Genomic DNA, 22,240 nt, shown 5'->3' with positions numbered 1-22,240 from the left:
GTAGGAGTGCGTGCAGGACTGTATATAACCATCGCGCTACCCCTCTCGCATAAGCGTAGCCCGGTCAGCCTGCAGAAGAGTAAAACTGTGCACAAACTAGCGCTGCAGATCCCGTTCTTATGGGAGTGAAATGGTCATCAATCAATCGGTCTGCGCGCTGCGAACGGGTGAACTGTAGCAAATGCGGTAACTGCACGGCAAACTCTAAGCATTGGGATGACTCTTAGGAAAATATACCAGTGACACTGCAGCACTCAGACAAGCGCTATGATCCACTGTGACTGCTTCTAAACGTGACAGCAGCCCCTACATATGCACTTCGCAGACAAGTTATGAAATAAAGAGATACCGGCCATTTTGTGGACACATATGCAGCATACAAGCGCAGGGAGAGCACTAGACCTGCGATAAAGCTCATGCACTGCAGATGCAAGAGGGGCCCATCGTCGTCAATGTATGCCATAATACCGCAAGGCCAACATCCTTGAGGTGGGGCGCTGCTACTCGCTACAGAGGCAAGAGGCACTCCTGAAACACCTTGAGATTAGCCGCAACACTGGCGTCAAAGTCTCTGACCAAACCTGCCCAAACATTGCGTATCTGGTGTTCCGTGATCGCCGTTTTCATCGTGGAGCAAGGAAGATTCGCTGGCACTAACTAACTGACAGTGCGGATATGCTGCATACTTAATACCCTGCCATAGCCACTATACATGCCGCGGTGACGGTTGCACCTCGTCCTGCACAATTGCAAAATAAACGTGTTGGTGACTAGAAAGCCGGTGCCGGCTAACGGGGTACGGTTTGGAGACGCAAAAGACTACCTATTGACGCCAGGATGGGAAAGCCTGACAAACAACAACCAAAATTAAACTTTGAGTCCTGGAGAACAGTGAGAGGGCTGACGGCTCACTCAGACACAGAAACTGAGGGGGACGTGGCCGCAAAACCTAATATGGCAACCATTCTGAAGGCAATCCAAACCAATTTACAAGACATAAATGGTAAACTAGATCACCTGACATGCCGTGTTGATAATATGGCAGCTAAATTGGACAAGCAGGGCGAACGGCTCGACACGGCGGAAAATCGCATTTCTGCAGTGGAGGACGAGGCACATGTCACTGCAGGGAAATGTGAAGGTATGGAAAAGATCCTGGAGGTGATCAGAGCCAAGGCGGAGGAATTGGAAGCCAGATCACGGCGAAACAACGTACGTATCGCAGGAATACCGGAGACGACAAACACGGGCAGGATGGAGACATATGTCGAAAATCTATGCCGAGAGGTGTTTGGGGTGGAGCAATTGTCATCATGCTTCATAGTCGAAAGAGCACACCGGCCACTCGCGCCCAGACCACCACCGGGCGCCCAACCGCGGCCTATCGTGGCACGCGTACTAAATTACAGTGATCGAGATAGCATACTGAGAATGGCACAAGAGAAGGGTCAAGTGAACCACCAAGGAAACAAACTGGAATTCTACCCGGACTACACTATGACGGTGCAACAAGCACGGAGGGAATTCGCAACTGCAAAGGCAAAACTGAGGGACCTACAGGTGAACTGCGCTATGTTGTACCCAGCACGTCTGAAAGTCACATGGGAAGGCAAAACAACACTCCTCACCACTCCTAAAGCAGCCCAAAAGCAGCCCAAGCGTGGGTGGGGGGAGGTTGAATGGGAGTTTGTTTAAGTTCACAGGACCTCAACACTTGAGATGCATTGCTGGAATCCCAGGGACTTGCTGTACTGGAATTAAGACTCTAGCACTGAGATGTCTGTTATTACTACCAAGGGGGGCGGAGAACACCACGTATATACAAGGCGCATACTTACCTGGCACTGATGGCTAATCCACATACCATACCTGGAAAGGCACCTTTGAATTTGATAACATGGAATATACGAGGATTCGTGAACCCAAAGAAAGTTAGACAGATCTTTGCCTGTTTAGATAGGTGGCCTGTTTAGATAGGTGGCGGGTGGACATCGCATTTGTGCAGGAAACTCACATAAACCCATTTGCACAGTGTAACATAGGCAAACGATGGGCTGAGTCTGTATACCACTCACATTATTCTTCCTACTCACAGGGGGTCACGATTTTGATAAAGAAAGGTACCAATTTCACCAAGGACAGCTTAATAGTGGATACTCAAGGTAGATACCTCATCCTAACGGGGAAATTGAGAGGTCAGAGGGTAACACTCATAAACACATATGGTCCAAATGTGAATGCACCAGACTTTTTTCATGAGGTGTGGCACCTATCTACATGATGTGCAAAATAGTACATTGATTTGAAGGGGTGATCTGAATGTGACGTTGGATGATCAGCTGGACAGATCAGGACCAACGATAGAGCCACATCGCAGAGCTAGAGCTAAAGTGCTGGACATGATGTCTGACCTGACCTTACATGATTTATGGAGGAAGAAATACCCGTCCTCTAGAGAGGCAACCCATTCCACGGCTGCCTTTAACAGCTGGTCCCGTATCGATTATTGGATTGGCTCAGACAACACCCTACTCTGGACTACGGCGATCACACATATACCTAAGACCCTTTCAGATCATAATCCTATACTGCTGACCCTCCAAATACCACACTACATCCCACCTCCATATAGCTACTTCCAACTAAATGCACCAACTATGCAAGATCCGTGTCTTCTTTGGGAGGCATTTAAAGCAACCATAAGGGGAGTGCGCATAAGCACAAATGCTGGGATACTCAAAGATATTCACACGCAATTGTCACGCTGCGAATCACGACTGACATCGCTTGAGAAACGATATGAAGACACTCTAGAGCGTTCCATCTTAGAGGAGAGAAGGCAGGTCTTAACGGAATACCAATCTTTCGCAAATGACGAGCTTCAATATATCAATAAGCAGCCCACAGCCAGAGCTTTCGGGGAGGGTGGGAGAGCAGGGCGAGTATTGGCAACTAAAATATGCGAAAAACGTAGGTCCCAAACAGTATTACAAATAAAGGCGGAGGATGGTAGCATCTGTTCAGATGCACAGGGTGTCCTGGACGGATTTGTGCACACATATGGCATGTTGTACAAATCGCAACCCACAGCCTCAGCAATGGAAGTAATGGATTACTTAGAGGACGTGGCAATTACATGGCTCTCTGTTGCACAAAGGGCATACCTGGCGCGACCTATCACGACAGAGGAAGTAACGGAGAGCATAAAAACTCTACCTGATGGCAAGGCTCCAGGCCCGGATGGGTTTACAAGTGAGTTCTATAAAACTTATGCTGACCTCCTAGCCCCACGATTGCTAGAGATGTAAGGGGAAGCATTTGAGAGGTCAGAATTGCCACCAACGTTACGGGAGGCAATGGTAATAGCATTACTCAAACCTGCTAAGGACCCTGAACTCTGTGATTCATACAGACCTTTGTCCTTAATAAACGTCGACTCTAAAATACTAGCGAAACTATTAGCGTGTAGATTACAACCCCTCATAACTATGTTAGTCCTCCCGGACCAGGCTGGTTTCATACCCACTAGAACAACTACACATAATACCAGGACACTTTTTGTACTCTCCCATTATTTGATACCCAAAACCAAGGTAGTGGCGGTCATGCTGGATGCCGCCAAGGCTTTTGATTCCATTGAGTGGTCCTACCTCTTCATGGTGCTTAGAAGGATGGGTTTCCCACCCATATTCCTGCAATGGGTACAATTGTTATATACCCGCCCCACAGCCAAAATTTGAGTCAACGGTTATATATCCGAATCTATCCATATAGAGCGTGGTACGAGAAAAGGATGTCCTTTATCCCCGTTATTGTTTGCCATCGCCCTTGAACCACTAGCTTGCAAAGTTTGACAACGCCATAAACACTCAGCACTGCACTTCCCAGACAGACCATTACATATCTCGTTATACGCGTACGATATGCTGCTCTACGTGCGAGAGCCTGAACAAAACCTAGACTCACTCCTCCGTGAATATATCAAATTTGGAAGACACTCTGGACTCCAGATAAACTGGTCAAAATCATCTATCCTCCCCCTGACTGACACCACCAGGCCGCATGCCACAGAATTCCCTCTCGAATGGCAAGATGATCCCATTAAATATTTAGGGGTATGGTTTCATAGAGACCCGGAATTTGTCATACGTACTAATTATGGAAGAGCACTGTCTTCCTTAGATGACAAAATAAACTGCTGGATACAATTGCCACTATCACTTGCAGACAGAATTGCTATTGTTAAGATGGTGACACTTCCCAAACTTCTATATCTTTTTAACATTATTCCGATACCACCCCCAGAAGAGGTATTCAAACGCATCACGGCGGCTGAACTGAAGCTAATCTGGGCGGGGAAACAGGCCTGTGTAGAGCTACGTACCTTAACATTGCCGTACTCCAAAGGTGGTCTTTGTGTACCTGACTTTTTCCTATATTATCTATGTGCCCAGGCGCAATACGCAACATATTGGTATCATCCAATCCCATACCTGACACACACGGCAGTGGAAGCAGGAGACGCCTTACCTATCCCTTTGACATCTATATTACCGCACACACGCCCTCCTTTACATGCCAAAGACATCAACACGATAGACACCACTAATAAAGCGTGGCAAAAAAATGAGGTACCTGGCAGATAAGCTGCCCTTATATGCACCGGCCCTACCGTTGAGCCATCATCCTGAACTGTCTGTTACTAATGAAATGGTAGGCATGGAACTATTAAGCCAGGTTGGGATAGACACCCTGGGTGACCTGTATAATGATGAGATGTTCAAAAAGGTTGAGGACCTGACATATATTACAAATCAAACACTATTGTTCCGATTCAACTACCACAGACTGCAGGGGGCAATCAAGTACATGTACCCTTGTTTTCCTACTGAGCCACCTCAACTAGACACGCTGCAGTTAATTGTGACCTCACCAAATACTACACATATGGTATCACGTCTGTACGCTACAGCGCAGAATCAGATGAAATACACAACTGATAGGGCGTGGGAAAGATGGGATAGAGTCCTTGATAATCCGCTCATGGAGGACGAATGGCACATAACATGTGCCCTGACTCCAATGCTGACCCCCAACGGCAATCTCCGAATACTACACTTTAAATATATACACCACACATACTACACGCCGGTGAAAATGTATAAATTTGGGCTTCGAAATGAAGCGTGCTGTAAGCGGTGTGGTAAAGACATGGCAGACTTCATACACCTGGACTGGACATGTTTGAACATACAAGTCTATTGGGTGGAGATCACCTCTTTGTTGACAGAAATGGTGAGGGTTGACATTATATGTGATGCTCGAACCTGTCTATTGGGTATTGTAGGAAACGTACGCGCTTTGAAACGGAAATTCTGTATAATAGCACTGGTACTTGACAAGCGTAGAGTTTCCTTGTGTTGGGAGAGCAAAATGGTGCCAACCAGCAAGCAATGGATTTGTGACATGACTTATTGTCGTGATACCTTACAGACGTATGAAGAGGAGTTACCAGCACGATCGCGCCCTAAAAACTATTGGCAATATCTCACGACTTATTTAAATGCACATCCCTCGACCAAGTAAAGTTAGGATTTTGTCTTAAATTAGGATTTTGTCATAAATTAGGATCTTGTCTTAAGTTAGGATTTTGTCCTAAGTTAGGATTTTGTCTTAAATTAGGATTTTGTTTTAAATTAGGATTTTGTCTTTAGTTAAACGTAAGACAAAATCCTAACTTAAGACTACTAAATGCGTTTTGTCAATACCAAGTGTAGTAAGTTTAGGATTTTGTCGTAAATTAGTTCTGTGAATCGGGCCCATGAATTCCAAACATTGTTTGTACACTGTATAGTTTTATTAGTAAAATCGCATGTCAGTGGGAAATATTGTTTCCATTTCAATCAAAAATGTGTTGATTGCAAATGACAGTGTGCTACCACTTCACGCTTTAGCTATGTCTTTATTAAAAGTGATAGTTTTTTAACATGATTTGAGAAACACTCAAGTCCCACCATGATGGCATTGCTGTTAATGAACTTAGAGGCAAGTTAGAGGTCATGTGTATCTTATATGTGGCTAGATTTGTATTGTATATGGAGCCAAATCTTAGTCTAATAATTCAAAGAAAATAGTTTTTTGTACAGCAGACATGCTGAACTTGCGTATTTGAAGGTGCTATCATATGAGACAATGAAGTAAATGCAGCTCAATGAATTAAAATAATTGACCATGATCACATACTTTGAAACCAGTTTATGGGTCAAGAGCATTACAGTTAGGTTGAGTAGATTATCTAAGTCACTATACCTGAAGGTCTGGTAACATTCTTGTGAATTTTCAAATCCTGCTTGGACGTCAGGCGATAGGAATTCCACACCCTTGGCCTGGATAGACCTGATTTTTGGAAGACGGCTCATTGGCGTCAATTTGTCTTATGTCCCTGGACCACACTTTCTGTTTGGCGTACTTGACCTTTGCGAGGAACTCCTTCGGAGTGAAGGTAGAACATTATGAAATGTCCAGACTAGTCCACCGGAAGCAGGTTTTCTAGGTAGTACCTTCATTAGCAATGAGAAGGTCAAGGGTGAAGCATTTCAAATGAATTTGGCCTTTGCAGAGTTGTTTAAATTTGATGATTTTTAGTAAGGAATTACCTTGTTGTCTGCCTGTTCACCACAGTGGACGTGGAAGCCCCCCAAAAAGACTCTTGCCGTCTTGGAAACGTTGATGCCCATGAAGCAGTAGTTTCCGCATTTGAGCGTTTTTTTCCCGAATAAGGAAAAACGCACCTTTTTACATGAGATCGCAATTTGCGGCCTCTCATTTGGACTAGGGCTGGACGCGCCTTAGTGTGTGCGGACCACCCAGTTCATAAACCCCGGTCCTGACGAAAACCAAAGAATCATTTCAATGGTTGAAACATGTAGACCTAGTAATCAGTAGTATTTGTAAAATTTCACATCTCACATAGCACACTCCGCTATTTTTAACGCACTTCACTTCTTTAGACACCAAAGCCTACCTAATTAGGCACAGGTGCCACACTGTTTTTATAAGGGTTCAAGCACTCAAGAATAAACCTTGAAGTGAGTAGTGTTGGCTCTTTTTAATACACTTTTTGATAGTTATGCACACATGAAAGAAAATACTAACCAGCTCCACTGTAGTCAGGTGTTGCAGCACACCCTGTGGGCATTCGGCCTATGGGGTGGGACCCCGATGATGAAGCATGTCACCAACCAGGTTGGTGAGTGAGGGGTCTTCTATAAGGATATGCATTATCCGACAACGGGTTGGGGCACATTGTGCTGACTTGAGCACTTAACCCCAGACTCGGAGGCTTCGTTCTCTGTCCTTGAGGGGATACTCCTCTATTGTTTTTGTATACTGTTCCGGGGACCGGAAGTTCCCACCTCACATAGTACATGTAAAATTTCCCTGACTCTCTTTTGTGATATGGTAAATAACGAATACCTGTGTATATGCAAATCTGTGCATAACCACCTGTGCCATGTGACACACATACATGCCCTTGTGTGCCATGTGACACACATACATGCCCTAAGGGCATGTATGTGTGTCACATGGCACAAAATCACTAATCAGGGGTGCAGCAGGGTGTTAAAGTGACACCCTGCAACCCTTGACTATTCGGTAATTTTACCGAATCGGTATTTACCGATTCGGTAATTGCCATTGATTCCTATGGGCCTCAAGGTCCATAGGAATCAATGGCAATTACCGAATCGGTAAATACCGATTCAGTAATGACCGAATCTTAACGATTCGGTAATTTTTACTGAATATTTACCTACATAGCATTTACCGATTTGTAAATACCGAATCGGTAAAATTCGGTATTTACGAATCGGTAAATACCATTTACATACATCTAGCCCGAAGTTTTTTAGGGGGCATGAAGGGCATGAAGGTCTAGGCTACAGATGTTTAAAGAGTTGTTTCTAAGTGAGTGGAAAGCCTGGGATAATGCAATCATTGTGCGTTTGAGAAAGTTCTGCTGCCTCACCCCAGCATTGGGCGCAACACATGTTGGCGTGCTCATTAGAGGAGTACTGTGGTTGGCCAATGTTTTATTGGATCGTATCTTGAGAGGGTAGTTTCTTGGGAAGTGTAGCAGTGTGAGTGGATTGTCAGGAGGTAGAGATCGAGAGAGTACCTAAAGGGTTGCTAGTATGTTGGAGATTGAGATATGTGTTTTGGCTAGAAGTCTTGGTCTTCAAGAGAGTGTGAAAGTGTACGTTGAAGATATTCATGTTGGTGTCTGATGCTTGGATCATAATGTTGCTGTTGTTATAGATAGATAGTGTCTTCTGCACTGCTAAGTTGAGGGAAGTAAAGATTGCTTGTGATTAAAGGGAGCTGCCATATAAAGGTTTGTCAGTCATACAGGGAGGTGGTTGGCTCGGAGGCAAGAGTAATTCTTGGTAGCAAGTCGACTGCACATTTGTATTGTCCAATCCCTTCCCCTGGTCCGGAAGGTTTTCCAGTTCTGTATTTACACCAAAATTGTTTCCCATTCTCCTCAAGGCCTGCTGCTTTTTGTCGCCTGCCTGCAGTTGTTGATTCTGCTTGTGACATGTTTCCTTCCCCTTCCACTCATATAACTTCTCAGGACCACTGCTTGGCCTACTTGTGACCTGTTGCTTTATTTTTTTTAATTAATTTTATCGAAACACTTTAACCTCAGGTTTCTGATCATACAAATCCACAAAACCAGAAAAAAGAATGCATAAATAAAATACCAAAGCAATTTTCCAGTACAACTCAAAATTGTATTGAGTGCATCGGTTTGTTCAGGCTTCTTATTCTTCATATTCGTCATGCGATTGCCTCACACCTTCCTGAGGGACTAAAAGTGTATGAAGGAAGTTGTGAATACAGTTTTTTCACTATAAATGTGTAGACTCGCAGTGCACCTCCAGTCCGATGTAATAATTAAGCATGGGCGTAAAATCCGTTCCGCTCGCGGATTTTGCGGATTTTCGTCAAATTCGCAATCCGCGAACTCTCGCAAACTTGCCAAAAATTCGTACATCCGTGCGAAGCGGATTTTTTGCTTGGTCGCACTTGCTAACAAGAATACTATACAATTTTGCGGGAGTAAACACTTGCGAACACGTAGATGCGGCGGGCAGCGACAATCTCGCAATTGCGAGATTGCAAAATTTGCAATTTCTCACAAGAAATTCACCTGCAGGCAGCATAAACCTTGAAAATTATGATTTTTATCAGAATAACTCCTCAGGTTGACATTTGCCTGCACTTTTTTTTCGCAAGGAGTACATTTTGGGGGGGGGGGGGTGGAAGGAAGTGCCCCACAGTCTCCAACTTCCTGTTCCTGTCCAGCAGGCTCCTCCCAGTGCTTTCTTCATGTGCTGGTCACTTTGATTTGGATCTTGACCTGGAAGGATTACTTTTTGTGGATGCTGCTGGATATTTGGATTTTTGCAAAACTGAAAGCACTCAGCAGGTGCAAAAGTTCAATCTTATCATTAGTAACCATTCCCTGTAGTGCCTGGAAGGATTACTTTTTGTGGATGCTGCTGGATATTTGGATTTTTGCAAAACTGAAAGCACTCAGCAGGTGCAAAAGTTCAATCTTATCATTAGTAACCATTCCCTGTAGTGCTTCCTGAGGGGCCCCTTCAGAGTTCAGTTGCCTACTTGCAACTATTCTATGACCCTGCTCTGACCTTCACAGCAGGCTCAGAAAATAGCTACAAGTATACAACAAAGGTCCTGTTAAAAAAATTACACTGCAACAGAAAGCAATTACAGATAAGGAAGCAGGTGCCAGCCTGGAAGTTCAAATTCAGTGACACATTAATCAGCCCCTAATTCATTCATGTCAGTTGAGGCAGGGCAGGTGTGCTTTTCCCCCCATAATCTACAATGATGAACTAGAGGGTGGCATGGGTGAGCCAGAGGGTGGCATGGGTGAGCCAGAGGGTGGCAGTGGTGAAACAGAGGGTGGCAGTGGTGAAACAGAGGGTGCTGTGATGAACCAGACGTAGAAACAACATGGTCGCGACCTTTGCTACCCGACAAGTAAGTTCGCGTTTGCGAACTGGTAAAAAACCCTTGCGAAATGGCAGAAACACTTGCGAACACAAAAAAAAAGGAATCCGCAAAATTCGCGAGAGTTCGCGGATTTTGCGGATTGCGAATCCGTAAATACGCAATTTCACAGATTGCCAATTCGCAAAATCCGCCCATGCTTAGTAATAATGCTGCTTTCTTCCCAGTCTTTACCCTCCAAGTCCAGAGAATGCAGCGGTCCTTTCTTGAAGTCAAGAAATCGTTGATAAAGCTTAAAATAAATTACTCTACTATGTTTTTGGCGAAACTGCTAGTGGTGGCAGATGGACGAGCATGGTATTTTACCACCCCGGAGGAGGCTCAGGACTGGCTGGAAAGCTAGGGATTGGTTGGTGGTGTCTGTCTTGCAGAGGAATATGACAATGTGACGCAGGAGCCCGGAAAAGACGCAACACTCAGCCAGCTAGTGAAAACGATATCACCTGCTGCAGAGTGAAACTCTTCCGGGGATTTTCTTGAGCGACACTAGCTGGCACCAAGTGGCTGACACAGCCCAGGACCTGTTCCTTGTTTATTCAAGTTGTCCAGAACGAATGCCACAGCTCGGGGGTGCTGACACCTTGCCCAAATGGATGATGTCTGCCAACACTGAATATTCAAAATGTTGACTGTTTCTGTGGTTACATTTCTCCTTTTTAGGTCAAGCCTGGGCAGCGCATGCAATATACTATCTAGCTGCAGATTCCTCACAGCCCCACCCGTGCCTTCCCACTGTGCGCACTAACATTGTAGGGCTAGCGTTACTCCTCTTTTCAGGGCATTAGTTATGCACACTACTACGTGAGTTACTTCATGGCTCTGCACTTCTGGCATGGAAAAAATGAAAAGTACTGACGTCTGTGTTCCTGGGGGGTTCCTATATAGGCACCGTGACGTCATAACAGATGCTACCAACGGCGACAACGGCATGTTGAGCCAAATGGACCCACCCGACGCCACGCACAGGGGTATTGCTCAGCAAAGGTTTCCGGATCCAGCCTGACGCCTCGGAAATTCAAAGGTAAGGAATCTGCAGCTAGAGTCTCTACCAGATAATGAGTTACCGAAGGTAAGTAACTTGTTTGTTAGTGACAGTGTGTGTAATAAATAAGACCAATTTTTATAAACACTGTGGGGTTTCTTTTCATCTAGCCTACACTACAGATTTAAGTTGGTAAAACAAGCTGCTTTACATTCCTTAAACATAAGCCTGAAGGTTGCTCTCCACAACAACCACTAAGAGAGCATTCAAAGGTATTCAAAGATCACTGAAATCCCCATAAGGTTTGCTTGAATCACTTCAATTGCACCCCTTAAATAAGTGTGCAGCAGATATTAACCCAGCCTCCTACATTGGGTGCAACGGTTGGGATTAAAGCCTACACAGCTTTATCAATTACGGTAGGTGAAAGTTGCATGCAAAACAATCACTAGCTAGGCACATGTAATATTTTCTAATCTAGGAAGTTCTACTTTACTTTTTGGATTGGTAGGTGAGAGTTTAGCACAACCCTTTCTCTAATATTTGGGAGTTTAGTTTTCACTAGGGTAGGTAGGTGCAACACAACACTACTCCTAGTACCATGCCTTTCGACGATGAGTCCAGTGAGGCCCCACCCTCTAAATACAGTGGTCTTAAGTTCCAGGATCTTAGTACCTTGGCTGCATGCATACAACATAAGACAGGTAACAACCCTAACACAAAGCCGCTCTTAGAGTAGCTCCTGTAGGATGACTTCCAGAATCCTGATAGGTCAGCAGTGCAGGACAATGTGGGTATGACTGATGTGACTCCAGAAGAAGAGTCAGGGGTGTCTCACCCCAGTAACCCCAATTGTGAGCCTGACCAGGAGGAGTCTGAAGACCCCTCACTGGTGAACTCTATTCCCCAGGGAATAGTTCTAGTGACACAGAGGGAGGCCCTAAAGGTAGGTCACCTTTGGTCACCCATGGAGGGTGCAGAGAGTCCTGGGAAGGTCTAAGAGCAAAAATGAAGGGTAGAAAAAAGTGTAAGATGAAAGAAGAAACATTTCAAAACATAAAAGGAAGAAATACGAAGGAAGAAAAAAAGAAAGAAGCAGAACCAAGAAAGGAAGAAAAGCAACAAAAAAAAGACAAAGCAGCAGAAAATATGAAAAAAGGAAGGCAGAGAAACAGAAGAAAAGGCATAAGAATGAAAGAAAAAAATAAACAATAAGCAAAGAATAAAGAAAAGGAGAGAAAAAATAATGACAGATAAGGAAGAAGCAAAGAAACAAGCAATAGGAAAGAAGAAAGTAGAAAAGAAAGTATGAACAAAAAAAAGAGATGACAGAATGATATGCAAGAGTATCAGAGGAAGAAAGGGAAAGAAAGAAGACAAAGTATTGAAAGAAGAACACCAATACAAAAATAAAGGAAGAAAATAAAGAAAAAGAGAAAGGCAAAGCAAAAATAACGAACAGTAAAGGGGAAGGAGTAAAGAATTAAAGCTATAGGAACAAAGAGGGAAAAAGAAGAGAAAGCAGGAAAACCGAGAATAAATCAAAACGTAAAGAAAGGTAAGAGAGCACAAAGATAGAAAGAATTAAGAAAAATAAGGAAAAGGAAGGGAAGGGAGTAGAGAAAGGAGAAAAAGAAAGAAGTTGAGAAATAAAAAGAAAAATAAGACAATTTTCAGAAGAGGAAGCCATTTACTGCCATCTTCCCTAGCCTCACGAATAATCCGTACAATCTTTTAAAGTGCCTGCTTAGCAAAACTGGAGCTGCATATTCTCAAACCAGCTGACAGGTAGTTTTGATGCAGGCTGCAAGACACTAGTAGCTCTCAATCGACTTGTTGGAGACTCTAGTTAAGATAATCAGGTGTTTGTTAAGTTTGCTGCTGTCAACATTGGAAATGCAGTCGAGAATCAGACCTTCTTCTGATGAATTACCCTCTGCTTCAAGCAATACTGCACCCTGGCCAAAAAGGATCCTCTTGAGTGCCTTATAGCTTATCTCACTAGCTCATAAGCCGTAACTACTGCTCTCAGGGCCTTCCAGAATAACACAGCTGACAAGCAGCCATGTAATCATCAGCCCACACTGTTATCAGACACCACAGCATTGATTCACAATTTATTAGGGAGGGAATTTGTGTCCTCTCTTTTCTGCAGTACCCTTGTAAAAATCCACTCCTCTGAATAACCTCTTAGGAAGGGGCATTCCTCTGACTTTGATTCACAAAGAGAGAAATCTGCGGTTAGAAGTATCCAGCAGCTTAAGTTATTTACCTTCAGGGTTACTCTACCTGCAGATTCCTCATCACCCTCCCGCCTCCCCTTTAAGCGGCACAGATTTTCAGTATGTAATAAGGGTCTTCGTTAAACTTAGCAGACAGCCAGCTACCATTACGTTTGTCTGCTATGTTCCATGTCTTTGACATGGAAAGAAATAATGTTTTACCTGAAGTCAGCATACTGCAATGGCACTTTTATGCAGCTTCGTGTTGTCATGTCCGGAGGTGGGTTGAAGTTGCAACCATGGCCAGTGGCTCCACCTGTAGCTATTACATCAGTCTTTGGATCCAGTTTAGTGTGTAAGGAGATTCACAAGGTGAGGAATTACAAAGTAACGAATCTGCAGTTAGAGTATCGACCGGAAATAGCCTTACCGGAAGTAAGTAACGCATTGTTTGTTGCTTTAAATCCATTGATTCCAAGGCCATGAGAGTTTATTGTACGGGGCTCAGACAGTCCTGGCTAAGGGCTAGGATTTGTGTTGCATTTAAGAAAATGTTTGCAGGATGTATTTTGTATTTTGTTTGTAATATGAAATATTTCTTTTAAACCTTTTCTTTACTCTCGACAGATTCTGCCAAGAAAACTGGTGATAGTCCAGAACCAGGTAAGCACACTAGCCTGTTTCAATAATGGTCCGGTCCCCTGCAGTAAAATGTAGGACCTTAAGTGGGATAAAAAAACTGTGTGTGTGGGGGGGGGGGGGGTCTCTCAAAGGGCCGTTGGGATGCATTTAAGGGCATGGCTTAAAAACACCTAAACTAAAAATCTGTGCTTAGCATATAGTGTGCTGCCCAACTTGTTTTTTGCTGTTTCTGTCATTGCATCCAGATATATCATATAACAAGTAACATTTTACCTACAAGAAGTCAGGATTATTGGCTTTGTCAATGGTTGTTAGTTGCATCAGAAAAACAAGCATTTGCAATGCAATAGATCTCGCATGTACGCAAGTTTAAGCTATTGGCATTGTAAATAACAATGTGTTTTATTTATGTTTGAAAGACCAAAACATAAATAAAAAGCATTGTCATTTACAATGCCAATAGCTCAAACTTGCGTAAATGCAAGACCTATTGCATTGGGTGTGGCGGGGGTAAGAAGGCACTGACAGCTGAGGGGTGTAGGGGTAGGGAGGGGGCACGAACAATGGGAGGGAGGGTGGGGGTAAACAAGGCACGACAACGGGAAGGGGGGTTAAAGATGGCACCAATGCACGTCGTCTGTGACAAAAAAATAAAAAGTGCGAGGCACAGAAAAGCGCCAATGAATTGTGCACACAGAAGTGGGGCTTACATGAGAGTCGCTGCAAGAAAAGAGAAAAAGGATCTGTGTGAGCCACTGCAGAGCACCAACATACCGACTTTGGGATTCGAAAGACAATCACTAGGTTGGTTCAACAAAATGTAGAAATGGTTCATTAGTTAGATTCACCAGAGTGGTTTTCCACATTTCGGGTCTTCTGATAGAACCACTACAACCATCCGAGATCTGTGAGCTATGGCCAGGGCTACAGAAATTATGCGATTTTGCAGCGCCAGCGTCTTCTAAATAATTATGGATGTCACAGCTGCCTCATAATCCATCATCTGCCACTTAATCTGCTGATTTTAACAAAAATATGTTTAAATCTAAAACGGATCAAATTTTACTAAAAAGCAGCAACACCTGTTGATGCACAGTGTAAGGCTCTTGGCAGAGGTTGACTGTTCATTGCAAATGTATCAACCACAGTGGGGTGTAATTCCAGTATCAACAATTATAGGTGGAGTTCAACCAACAGGGACTGGCCAAGTCAAGTCAATAAAGCTTTATCCTTTAAAATCATAAAAGCGCATATACAGTACATTTGAATTCATTAAAAACGTTATACATAATAGAAATAATAAGCTTAGTGGATACACCTAAAGAATTATACAAGATTAAATAGCCTTTTTGTAACCAGACACCATCCCACCCATTTTTACAGCATAACAGTTGTTTAAAAAAATTTCCGGCATTAAACAGCCCGAGCCCTTCAGAAACGATCACAGATAACTAAGAGTCTTTTCTGACACCATAGACTGCCCAGCGAAAGCTTGACATACTGCACCAAATCGCCATAGTGGACATGGTTTGTAAAAACAAATATCCTGGGCGGCATTATGAAAAATTAAATGGCCTTAACAGAGGCATAATGTAGTTCTTCCTCTGATTAGTATATCATTTACAGAAGAGCACTAAATGTCAAAGACTAGCAATGATGTATGTTCTCCGAGGGTGCTCATTGGCAGCAACATAAAACTGATGACAAAGTCAGTCCATGTCGTGGGGAATCTTCCCAGGTGCGTCCGACACAGGTAAGAGCGGTGGAGCAGGGGTGGATGGTGGGTGAGTTGAGTCGACAGACGACTAGATAAGTAAAATAAAATAAATAAATAAATTAAATCACTTACCTTGCGCTTGCTCCATTGCCGAGTCGGTGATATGGCAAGCACATGGTAAGTGGTTATATTTATTATTTTCTTTTAATTTACCTGCCCCGTCATCTGTCAACTCTGCCCACCCGCCCGCCTCATCACTCTTACCTGTGCCAGCCGCGCCTGTAAACTCCCTACGCTATGACAGAGAACTACAAATAAGGTATTTCTTCCACCACTGGCTTTGCAGAGGTGATCAGCATGCCACTGTTTGGGACAGAAATCAGTCTAACTCTGAATAAGGTCCTCACTGCGGACACAATTTGATATACACTCTCAGTATAGCTCAAATGTTATTGTATTAATTAATAAAAACCACAGCAATATAAACCCAGCATTATGCAAATAATAATAATTACAATTACATTAATCACAAGCCACGGTCCTCACATACAGAATGTAAAATTGCAGACAGTCCCGCAGATGCAGATATGGTTTAAGCAACTGATCAATTAATCAATCAAAGGAATTTGTATAGCGCGCTACTCACCCGTAAGGGTCTCAAGGTGCTGGGGGAGGGGTCGCTACTGCTCGAACAGCCAGGTCTTGAGTTGCTTCCTGAAGGCGAGGTGGTCCTGTGTCAGCCGGAGGTGGGTGGGGAGGGAGTTCCATGTCTTGGCTGCCAGGTAGGAGAAGGATCTTCCTCCGGCTGTGGCTTTGCGAATGCGTGGGACGGTCGCAAGGGCGAGGCTGGCGGAGCGGAGCTGGCGGGTTGGCGTGTAGAATGCGAGTCGGTTGTTGAGGTACATGGGGCCCGCGTTGTGGAGAGCTTTGTGTACGTGGGTGAGGAGCCGGAATGTGATTCTCTGATTGACGGGGAGCCAGTGCAGATTCTTCAGGTGGGCAGAGATGTGGCTGTGGCGGGGGATGTCCAGGATGAGTCTTGCCGAGGCGTTCTGAATGCGCTGCAGTCTTTTCTGGAGCTTGGCTGTGGTTTCGGCATAGAGGGTGTTTCCGTAGTCTAGGCGGCTGGTGACGAGGGCCTGGGTGACCATTTTCCTGGTCGCGGTGGCGATCCATCTGAAGACTTTCTGGAGCATGCGCAGGGTGTTGAAGCAGGACGATGAGACGGCGTTGACTTGTTTGGTCATCGTTAGGGAGGAGTCCAGGATGAAGCCCAGGTTGCGTGCGTGGTCTGTGGGTTTGGGGGCGGTGCCCAGGGCAGGTGGCCACCCGGAGGTCGTCCCAGGCCAAGGGGGATGGTCCGAGGATGAGGACTTCCGTCTTGTCTGAGTTCAGCTTCATGCAATCAGTGTGATGACAAGGTACGTCACTGCCGAGAAAAATACCTATGGGGCAAAATCTGACATCTAAAGCAATATCATAATTACAGATCATTAACATAGCTATAAATTGTAATCCAACACTAAAGCTATACATTTATGGACACATTCTTTAATATAATAGAACAAATTCAATGAGTCTCTGATCTGCTGGGATAGACTTTGAATTTTTCTTTCTTTTTTTTATTCTTTATTGTTTAGTTAATTGAAACCATAACAAATTTCCTTTACAATATACAGCCAATATTAAAATAAGATAGCCTAAAAAAAGAAATCAAATAAGAATTAATTTCAACAAAAGTGAATTCCAAATGATATCTTTCCTAAAACCTTAAAATAAAAACTTCCTTCAGGCTTAGTCCTCTGTCCAAATAAGTCTTAAAGTTATTAAATTATCATTGCCGGGCTAGATTTCGAGCATTTTTCAAAGGCCAACAAAAACTTTGCAATCTTACAGTTCATTTGGGGAGCTGTTGAGTCCAAGCCACCAATGACTGCTGCATGTGCGTAGTCTCTTTTTTTTATTTTTTTTTAAAGACCTTTATTTAGTGGATCACATCAAACATTTCTCGCCTACAACCCGTCGGGCCGGCAAACAGTCAAAAACCTAGTTATTTTCATAGAACAAAGACACAGCCCAGTGCCGTCAACCCGGGGGTACGGCGGCGTTGCAGAGTGTACATAAATGAGATCCCGAAGGATAATGAGGGATTAGGAAGGTCACATTTTACAGTTTAACATGGATAATAAGGTCAAAGTGTATACATTTTTCCCAAAACGGAAACAATCAGAAAACAAACCCCCCTTTAACTTGGTCGATAAGTTACATGACTGTCAGGTTTAGAGCAGTTCCGGTGCATGCATGGTACCTAAACGCATTTGTGTGCTTGGAGTCAGGTAGCAATGGTCTGCCTTATATTTCCAGTGAGCTAGACTGCGTGGTTATAGGAGGCTCACATATGTTCCCCCTGTACTCGTTCCACCTGGACCATATTTCCACCCATTTGCGAGGACATCCTCGTGAGACATACACTGTCTTCTCCTGCAGCATGGACCAGTCCATGTGACATTTCCAGTCTCTCAGTTTCGGCGGGTTGGGATCTCCCCACATCCTCGCAATGTTCCTTTTCGCCACCATCAGCCCAAGTGTTACCCAAAGCCTCCCTTTGTGTGATAAGTCAGTTGGTCCCCATATGTTAAGCAGACATCTTTTGGCCTCCAGTCGAATTTCTACCTCCCACACCTCCTGCATGCAGCGCACCACCCTCCCCCAGTACATTTGCACTTTTTGGCACCCCCAAAGGATATGAAAGAAGGTACCCTCTGCACCACATCCCCTTCTGCAGAGTCCGTCCCCACTTTTCCCCATCATCTGCAGCCTCGTACATGAAATATAAATTCTGTGTAGTATTTTCAGTTGAATTAGGCGCAGTCGGGCTGATATTGCCACCTCGCGGGGAGAGGCAAGAGCGTACGTCCATTCCTCCTCATCAATTATCAACCCATCAGCAGTCCATTTCTCTCTTAAGGGAAGGAGTAGGTCGGGGGAGTTATTGAGTAATTTTTTGTACGTGAGAGATATAGCATGTTCTGGCATAAGGCCATCTAATAGCCTGTCTTCAAGAGGTGAGCATAGAGGCAACGTCGTGTCAGGCGGAATGTTTGTCTGAAGTGAGTGTCGCACCTGTAAGTATCTGAAGTATTCTGTGTGCGCCAATTCGTACGTTGCCTGCATGTGGGCGAATGTGTGAATACCTTTAGGGCCCCAGACGTCTTTAATTTGGGAGATCCCAATCAGGTCCCATTCCCGGAACCCTTTAGAACGACCCAGGTTGCCTAACTTATCAGAAGCCCATAGCGGTGTAGCCATGGTGAGGACCCCGGACCAGCCTAGCTTTTTCTGGGCTATGTGCCATATCTGTACCGAGTGTTGAGTAGGTCCCGTGAGTTGATGTTTACCCCCTTTGGAGTAGAGTGCAATTTCATAGTTCCCCCCCGGGAGTTGCCATCTGTCTATCCCATAGGCCGGATCATTGCCATCCCCATAGGTCCCCTGATTAATCGCTGATAGATGGGCCGCCCAGTAGTACTTACGGATGTCGGGGAGGGCTATGCCACCGTCATACCACCCCAATGTGAGTTTTGTCAAGGCAATACGAGGGGCGCCCGCCCAAAGGAGGGTATGCTGAGCGGCTTCAATTGCTGTGAAGTAGGCGTTAGGCACCAGGTCAGGGTAATTTTGGAGGGCGTATAGAAACCTGGGCAGCGCCATCATTTTGAATAATTACAAAAAGGGGGTGGTGATGGACAGAGTATCTGAGTTAATCAGAACACTCCTACCCAGTCAACAGATCAGGGCTTGATCCATCACCGTTTTTTAGCTCACTGCACCATCCCAGTTCAGAACCTGGCTATATGCAAATTAGTCTGTCCCTGGCCCAGTGCATCATGGGAACAGGGCAGACCAAACTACCAAGCCAATTCTTCACTGGAAAGGAAACAAGCTTCCGGGGACCGGTTTCTGGCATTACAGCCGTCTTCGGCCCGGCTTGCTTGAATCCTGATGGTGCAATGAGCAAGGGACTCATGTCTGAGCATACCCTTCCACACTCATGGTGGCCAAAATAATTACAAAAAGGGGGTGGTGATGGACAGAGTATCTGAGTTAATCAGAACACTCCTACCCAGTCAACAGATCAGGGCTTGATCCATCACTGTTTTTTAGCTCACTGCACCATCCCTGTTCAGAACCTGGCTATATGCAAATTAGTCTGTCCCTGGCCCAGTGCATCATGGGAACAGGGCAGACCAAACTACCAAGCCAATTCTTCACTGGAAAGGAAACAAGCTTCCAGGGACCGGTTTCTGGCATTACAGCCGTCTTCGGCCCGGCTTGCTTGAATCCTGATGGTGCAATGAGCAAGGGACTCATGTCTGAGCATACCCTTCCACACTCATGGTGGCCAAAATAATTACAAAAAGGGGGTGCTCATTGCACCATCAGGATTCAAGCAAGCCGGGCCGACGACGCCTGAAATGGCAGAAACCGGTCCCCGGAAGCTTGTTTCCTTCCCAGTATAAGAATTGGCTTGGTAGTTTGGTTTGCCCTGTTCCCATCATGCACTGGGACAGGAACAGACTAATTTGCATATAGCCAAGTTCTGAGCTGGGATGGTGCAGTGAGCTAAAAAACGGTGATGGATCAAGCCCTGATCTTTGGACTGGGTAAGAGTGGTCTGCTTAATTCAGGCACTCTGTTCATCACCACCCCCTTTTCTGAATCATTTTGTCCACCATAAGCGTGGAAGGGTATACTCAGATGTGAGTCCCTTGCTCATTGCACCATCAGGATTCAAGCAAGCCGGGCCGACGACGCCTGAAATGGCAGAAACCGGTCCCCGGAAGCTTGTTTCCTTCCCAGTATAAGAATTGGCTTGGTAGTTTGTTTTGCCCTGTTCCCATCATGCACTGGGACAGGAACAGACTAATTTGCATATAGCCAAGTTCTGAGCTGGGATGGTGCAGTGAGCTAAAAAACGGTGATGGATCAAGCCCTGATCTTTGGACTGGGTAAGAGTGGTCTGCTTAATTCAGGCACTCTGTTCATCACCACCCCCTTTTCTGAATCATTTTGTCCACCATAAGCGTGGAAGGGTATACTCAGATGTGAGTCCCTTGCTCATTGCACCATCAGGATTCAAGCAAGCCGGGCCGACGACGCCTGAAATGGCAGAAACCGGTCCCCGGAAGCTTGTTTCCTTCCCAGTATAAGAATTGGCTTGGTAGTTTGGTTTGCCCTGTTCCCATCATGCACTGGGACAGGAACAGACTAATTTGCATATAGCCAAGTTCTGAGCTGGGATGGTGCAGTGAGCTAAAAAACGGTGATGGATCAAGCCCTGATCTTTGGACTGGGTAAGAGTGGTCTGCTTAATTCAGGCACTCTGTTCATCACCACCCCCTTTTCTGAATCCTTTTGTCCACCATAATCGTGGAAGGGTATACTCAGATGTGAGTCCCTTGCTCATTGCACCATCAGGATTCAAGCAAGCCGGGCCGACGACGCCTGAAATGGCAGAAACCGGTCCCCGGAAGCTTGTTTCCTTCCCAGTATAAGAATTGGCTTGGTAGTTTGGTTTGCCCTGTTCCCATCATGCACTGGGACAGGAACAGACTAATTTGCATATAGCCAAGTTCTGAGCTGGGATGGTGCAGTGAGCTAAAAAACGGTGATGGATCAAGCCCTGATCTTTGGACTGGGTAAGAGTGGTCTGCTTAATTCAGGCACTCTGTTCATCACCACCCCCTTTTCTGAATCATTTTGTCCACCATAAGCGTGGAAGGGTATATTCAGATGTGAGTCCCTTGCTCATTGCACCATCAGGATTCAAGCAAGTCGGGCCGACGACGCCTGAAATGGCAGAAACCGGTCCCCGGAAGCTTGTTTCCTTCCCAGTATAAGAATTGGCTTGGTAGTTTGGTTTGCCCTGTTCCCATCATGCACTGGGATAGGAACAGACTAATTTGCATATAGCCAAGTTCTGAGCTGGGATGGTGCAGTGAGCTAAAAAACGGTGATGGATCAAGCCCTGATCTTTGGACTGGGTAAGAGTGGTCTGCTTAATTCAGGCACTCTGTTCATCACCACCCCCTTTTCTGAATCATCATTTTGAATAAGGCAGCCCGGCCTAGCAATGACAATGGCAGATCCTGCCAGGACTTGGCCTCTCGTTGGAGACGCCGAAGGGGAAGCAGAAGATTACGCTCATAGGATAAGGCTTTGTCCGTGGAGATGAACACTCCTAGGTATTTGAAGCCTTCCTCAACGACTGTGATGGGACACGTGTCGGGAAGCCGCGGGGGACTCCCTCTGAGGACGTAGAGATACGATTTGCTCCAGTTGACTCTGAAGCCGGAATTACGACCAAAGCTAGCGAAGATGTCGAGTGCAGCAAGGATCGATCGGCGTGGTTTGGAGAGGTATAGAAGAATGTCGTCAGCGTATAGGGATATTTTATCTTCCCATCCCTCTGCCCACTCTATTCCGCGAAGGTATATGTCGTGTCTGATCCAGGCAGCCAACGGTTCGAGGGAGAGGGCGAACAGGAGGGGGGAAAGGGGGCAGCCCTGTCTAGTT

At 45.1% G+C, this 22,240-nt stretch overlaps 1 protein-coding gene across 1 annotated transcript in view; it reads left to right on the top strand.

The window, feature by feature from the left end:
• Positions 1-22,240, top strand: part of LOC144827959 (uncharacterized) — a 1,280,260-nt gene that overhangs the window by 697,427 nt on the left and 560,593 nt on the right. Inside the window, exon 11 of the mRNA XM_078686117.1 lies at positions 13,933-13,968. Within this exon, the coding sequence (XP_078542243.1) occupies positions 13,933-13,968 (36 nt within the window). The remainder of the gene's footprint in view (positions 1-13,932; positions 13,969-22,240) is intronic.

This window comes from Lissotriton helveticus, chromosome 4_1, assembly GCF_964261635.1.
Source record: "Lissotriton helveticus chromosome 4_1, aLisHel1.1, whole genome shotgun sequence".
Taxonomy (NCBI): domain Eukaryota; kingdom Metazoa; phylum Chordata; class Amphibia; order Caudata; family Salamandridae; genus Lissotriton; species Lissotriton helveticus.
Note: the sequence above shows the minus strand (reverse complement) of the source record. Positions and strands in the feature narration are given on the sequence as shown.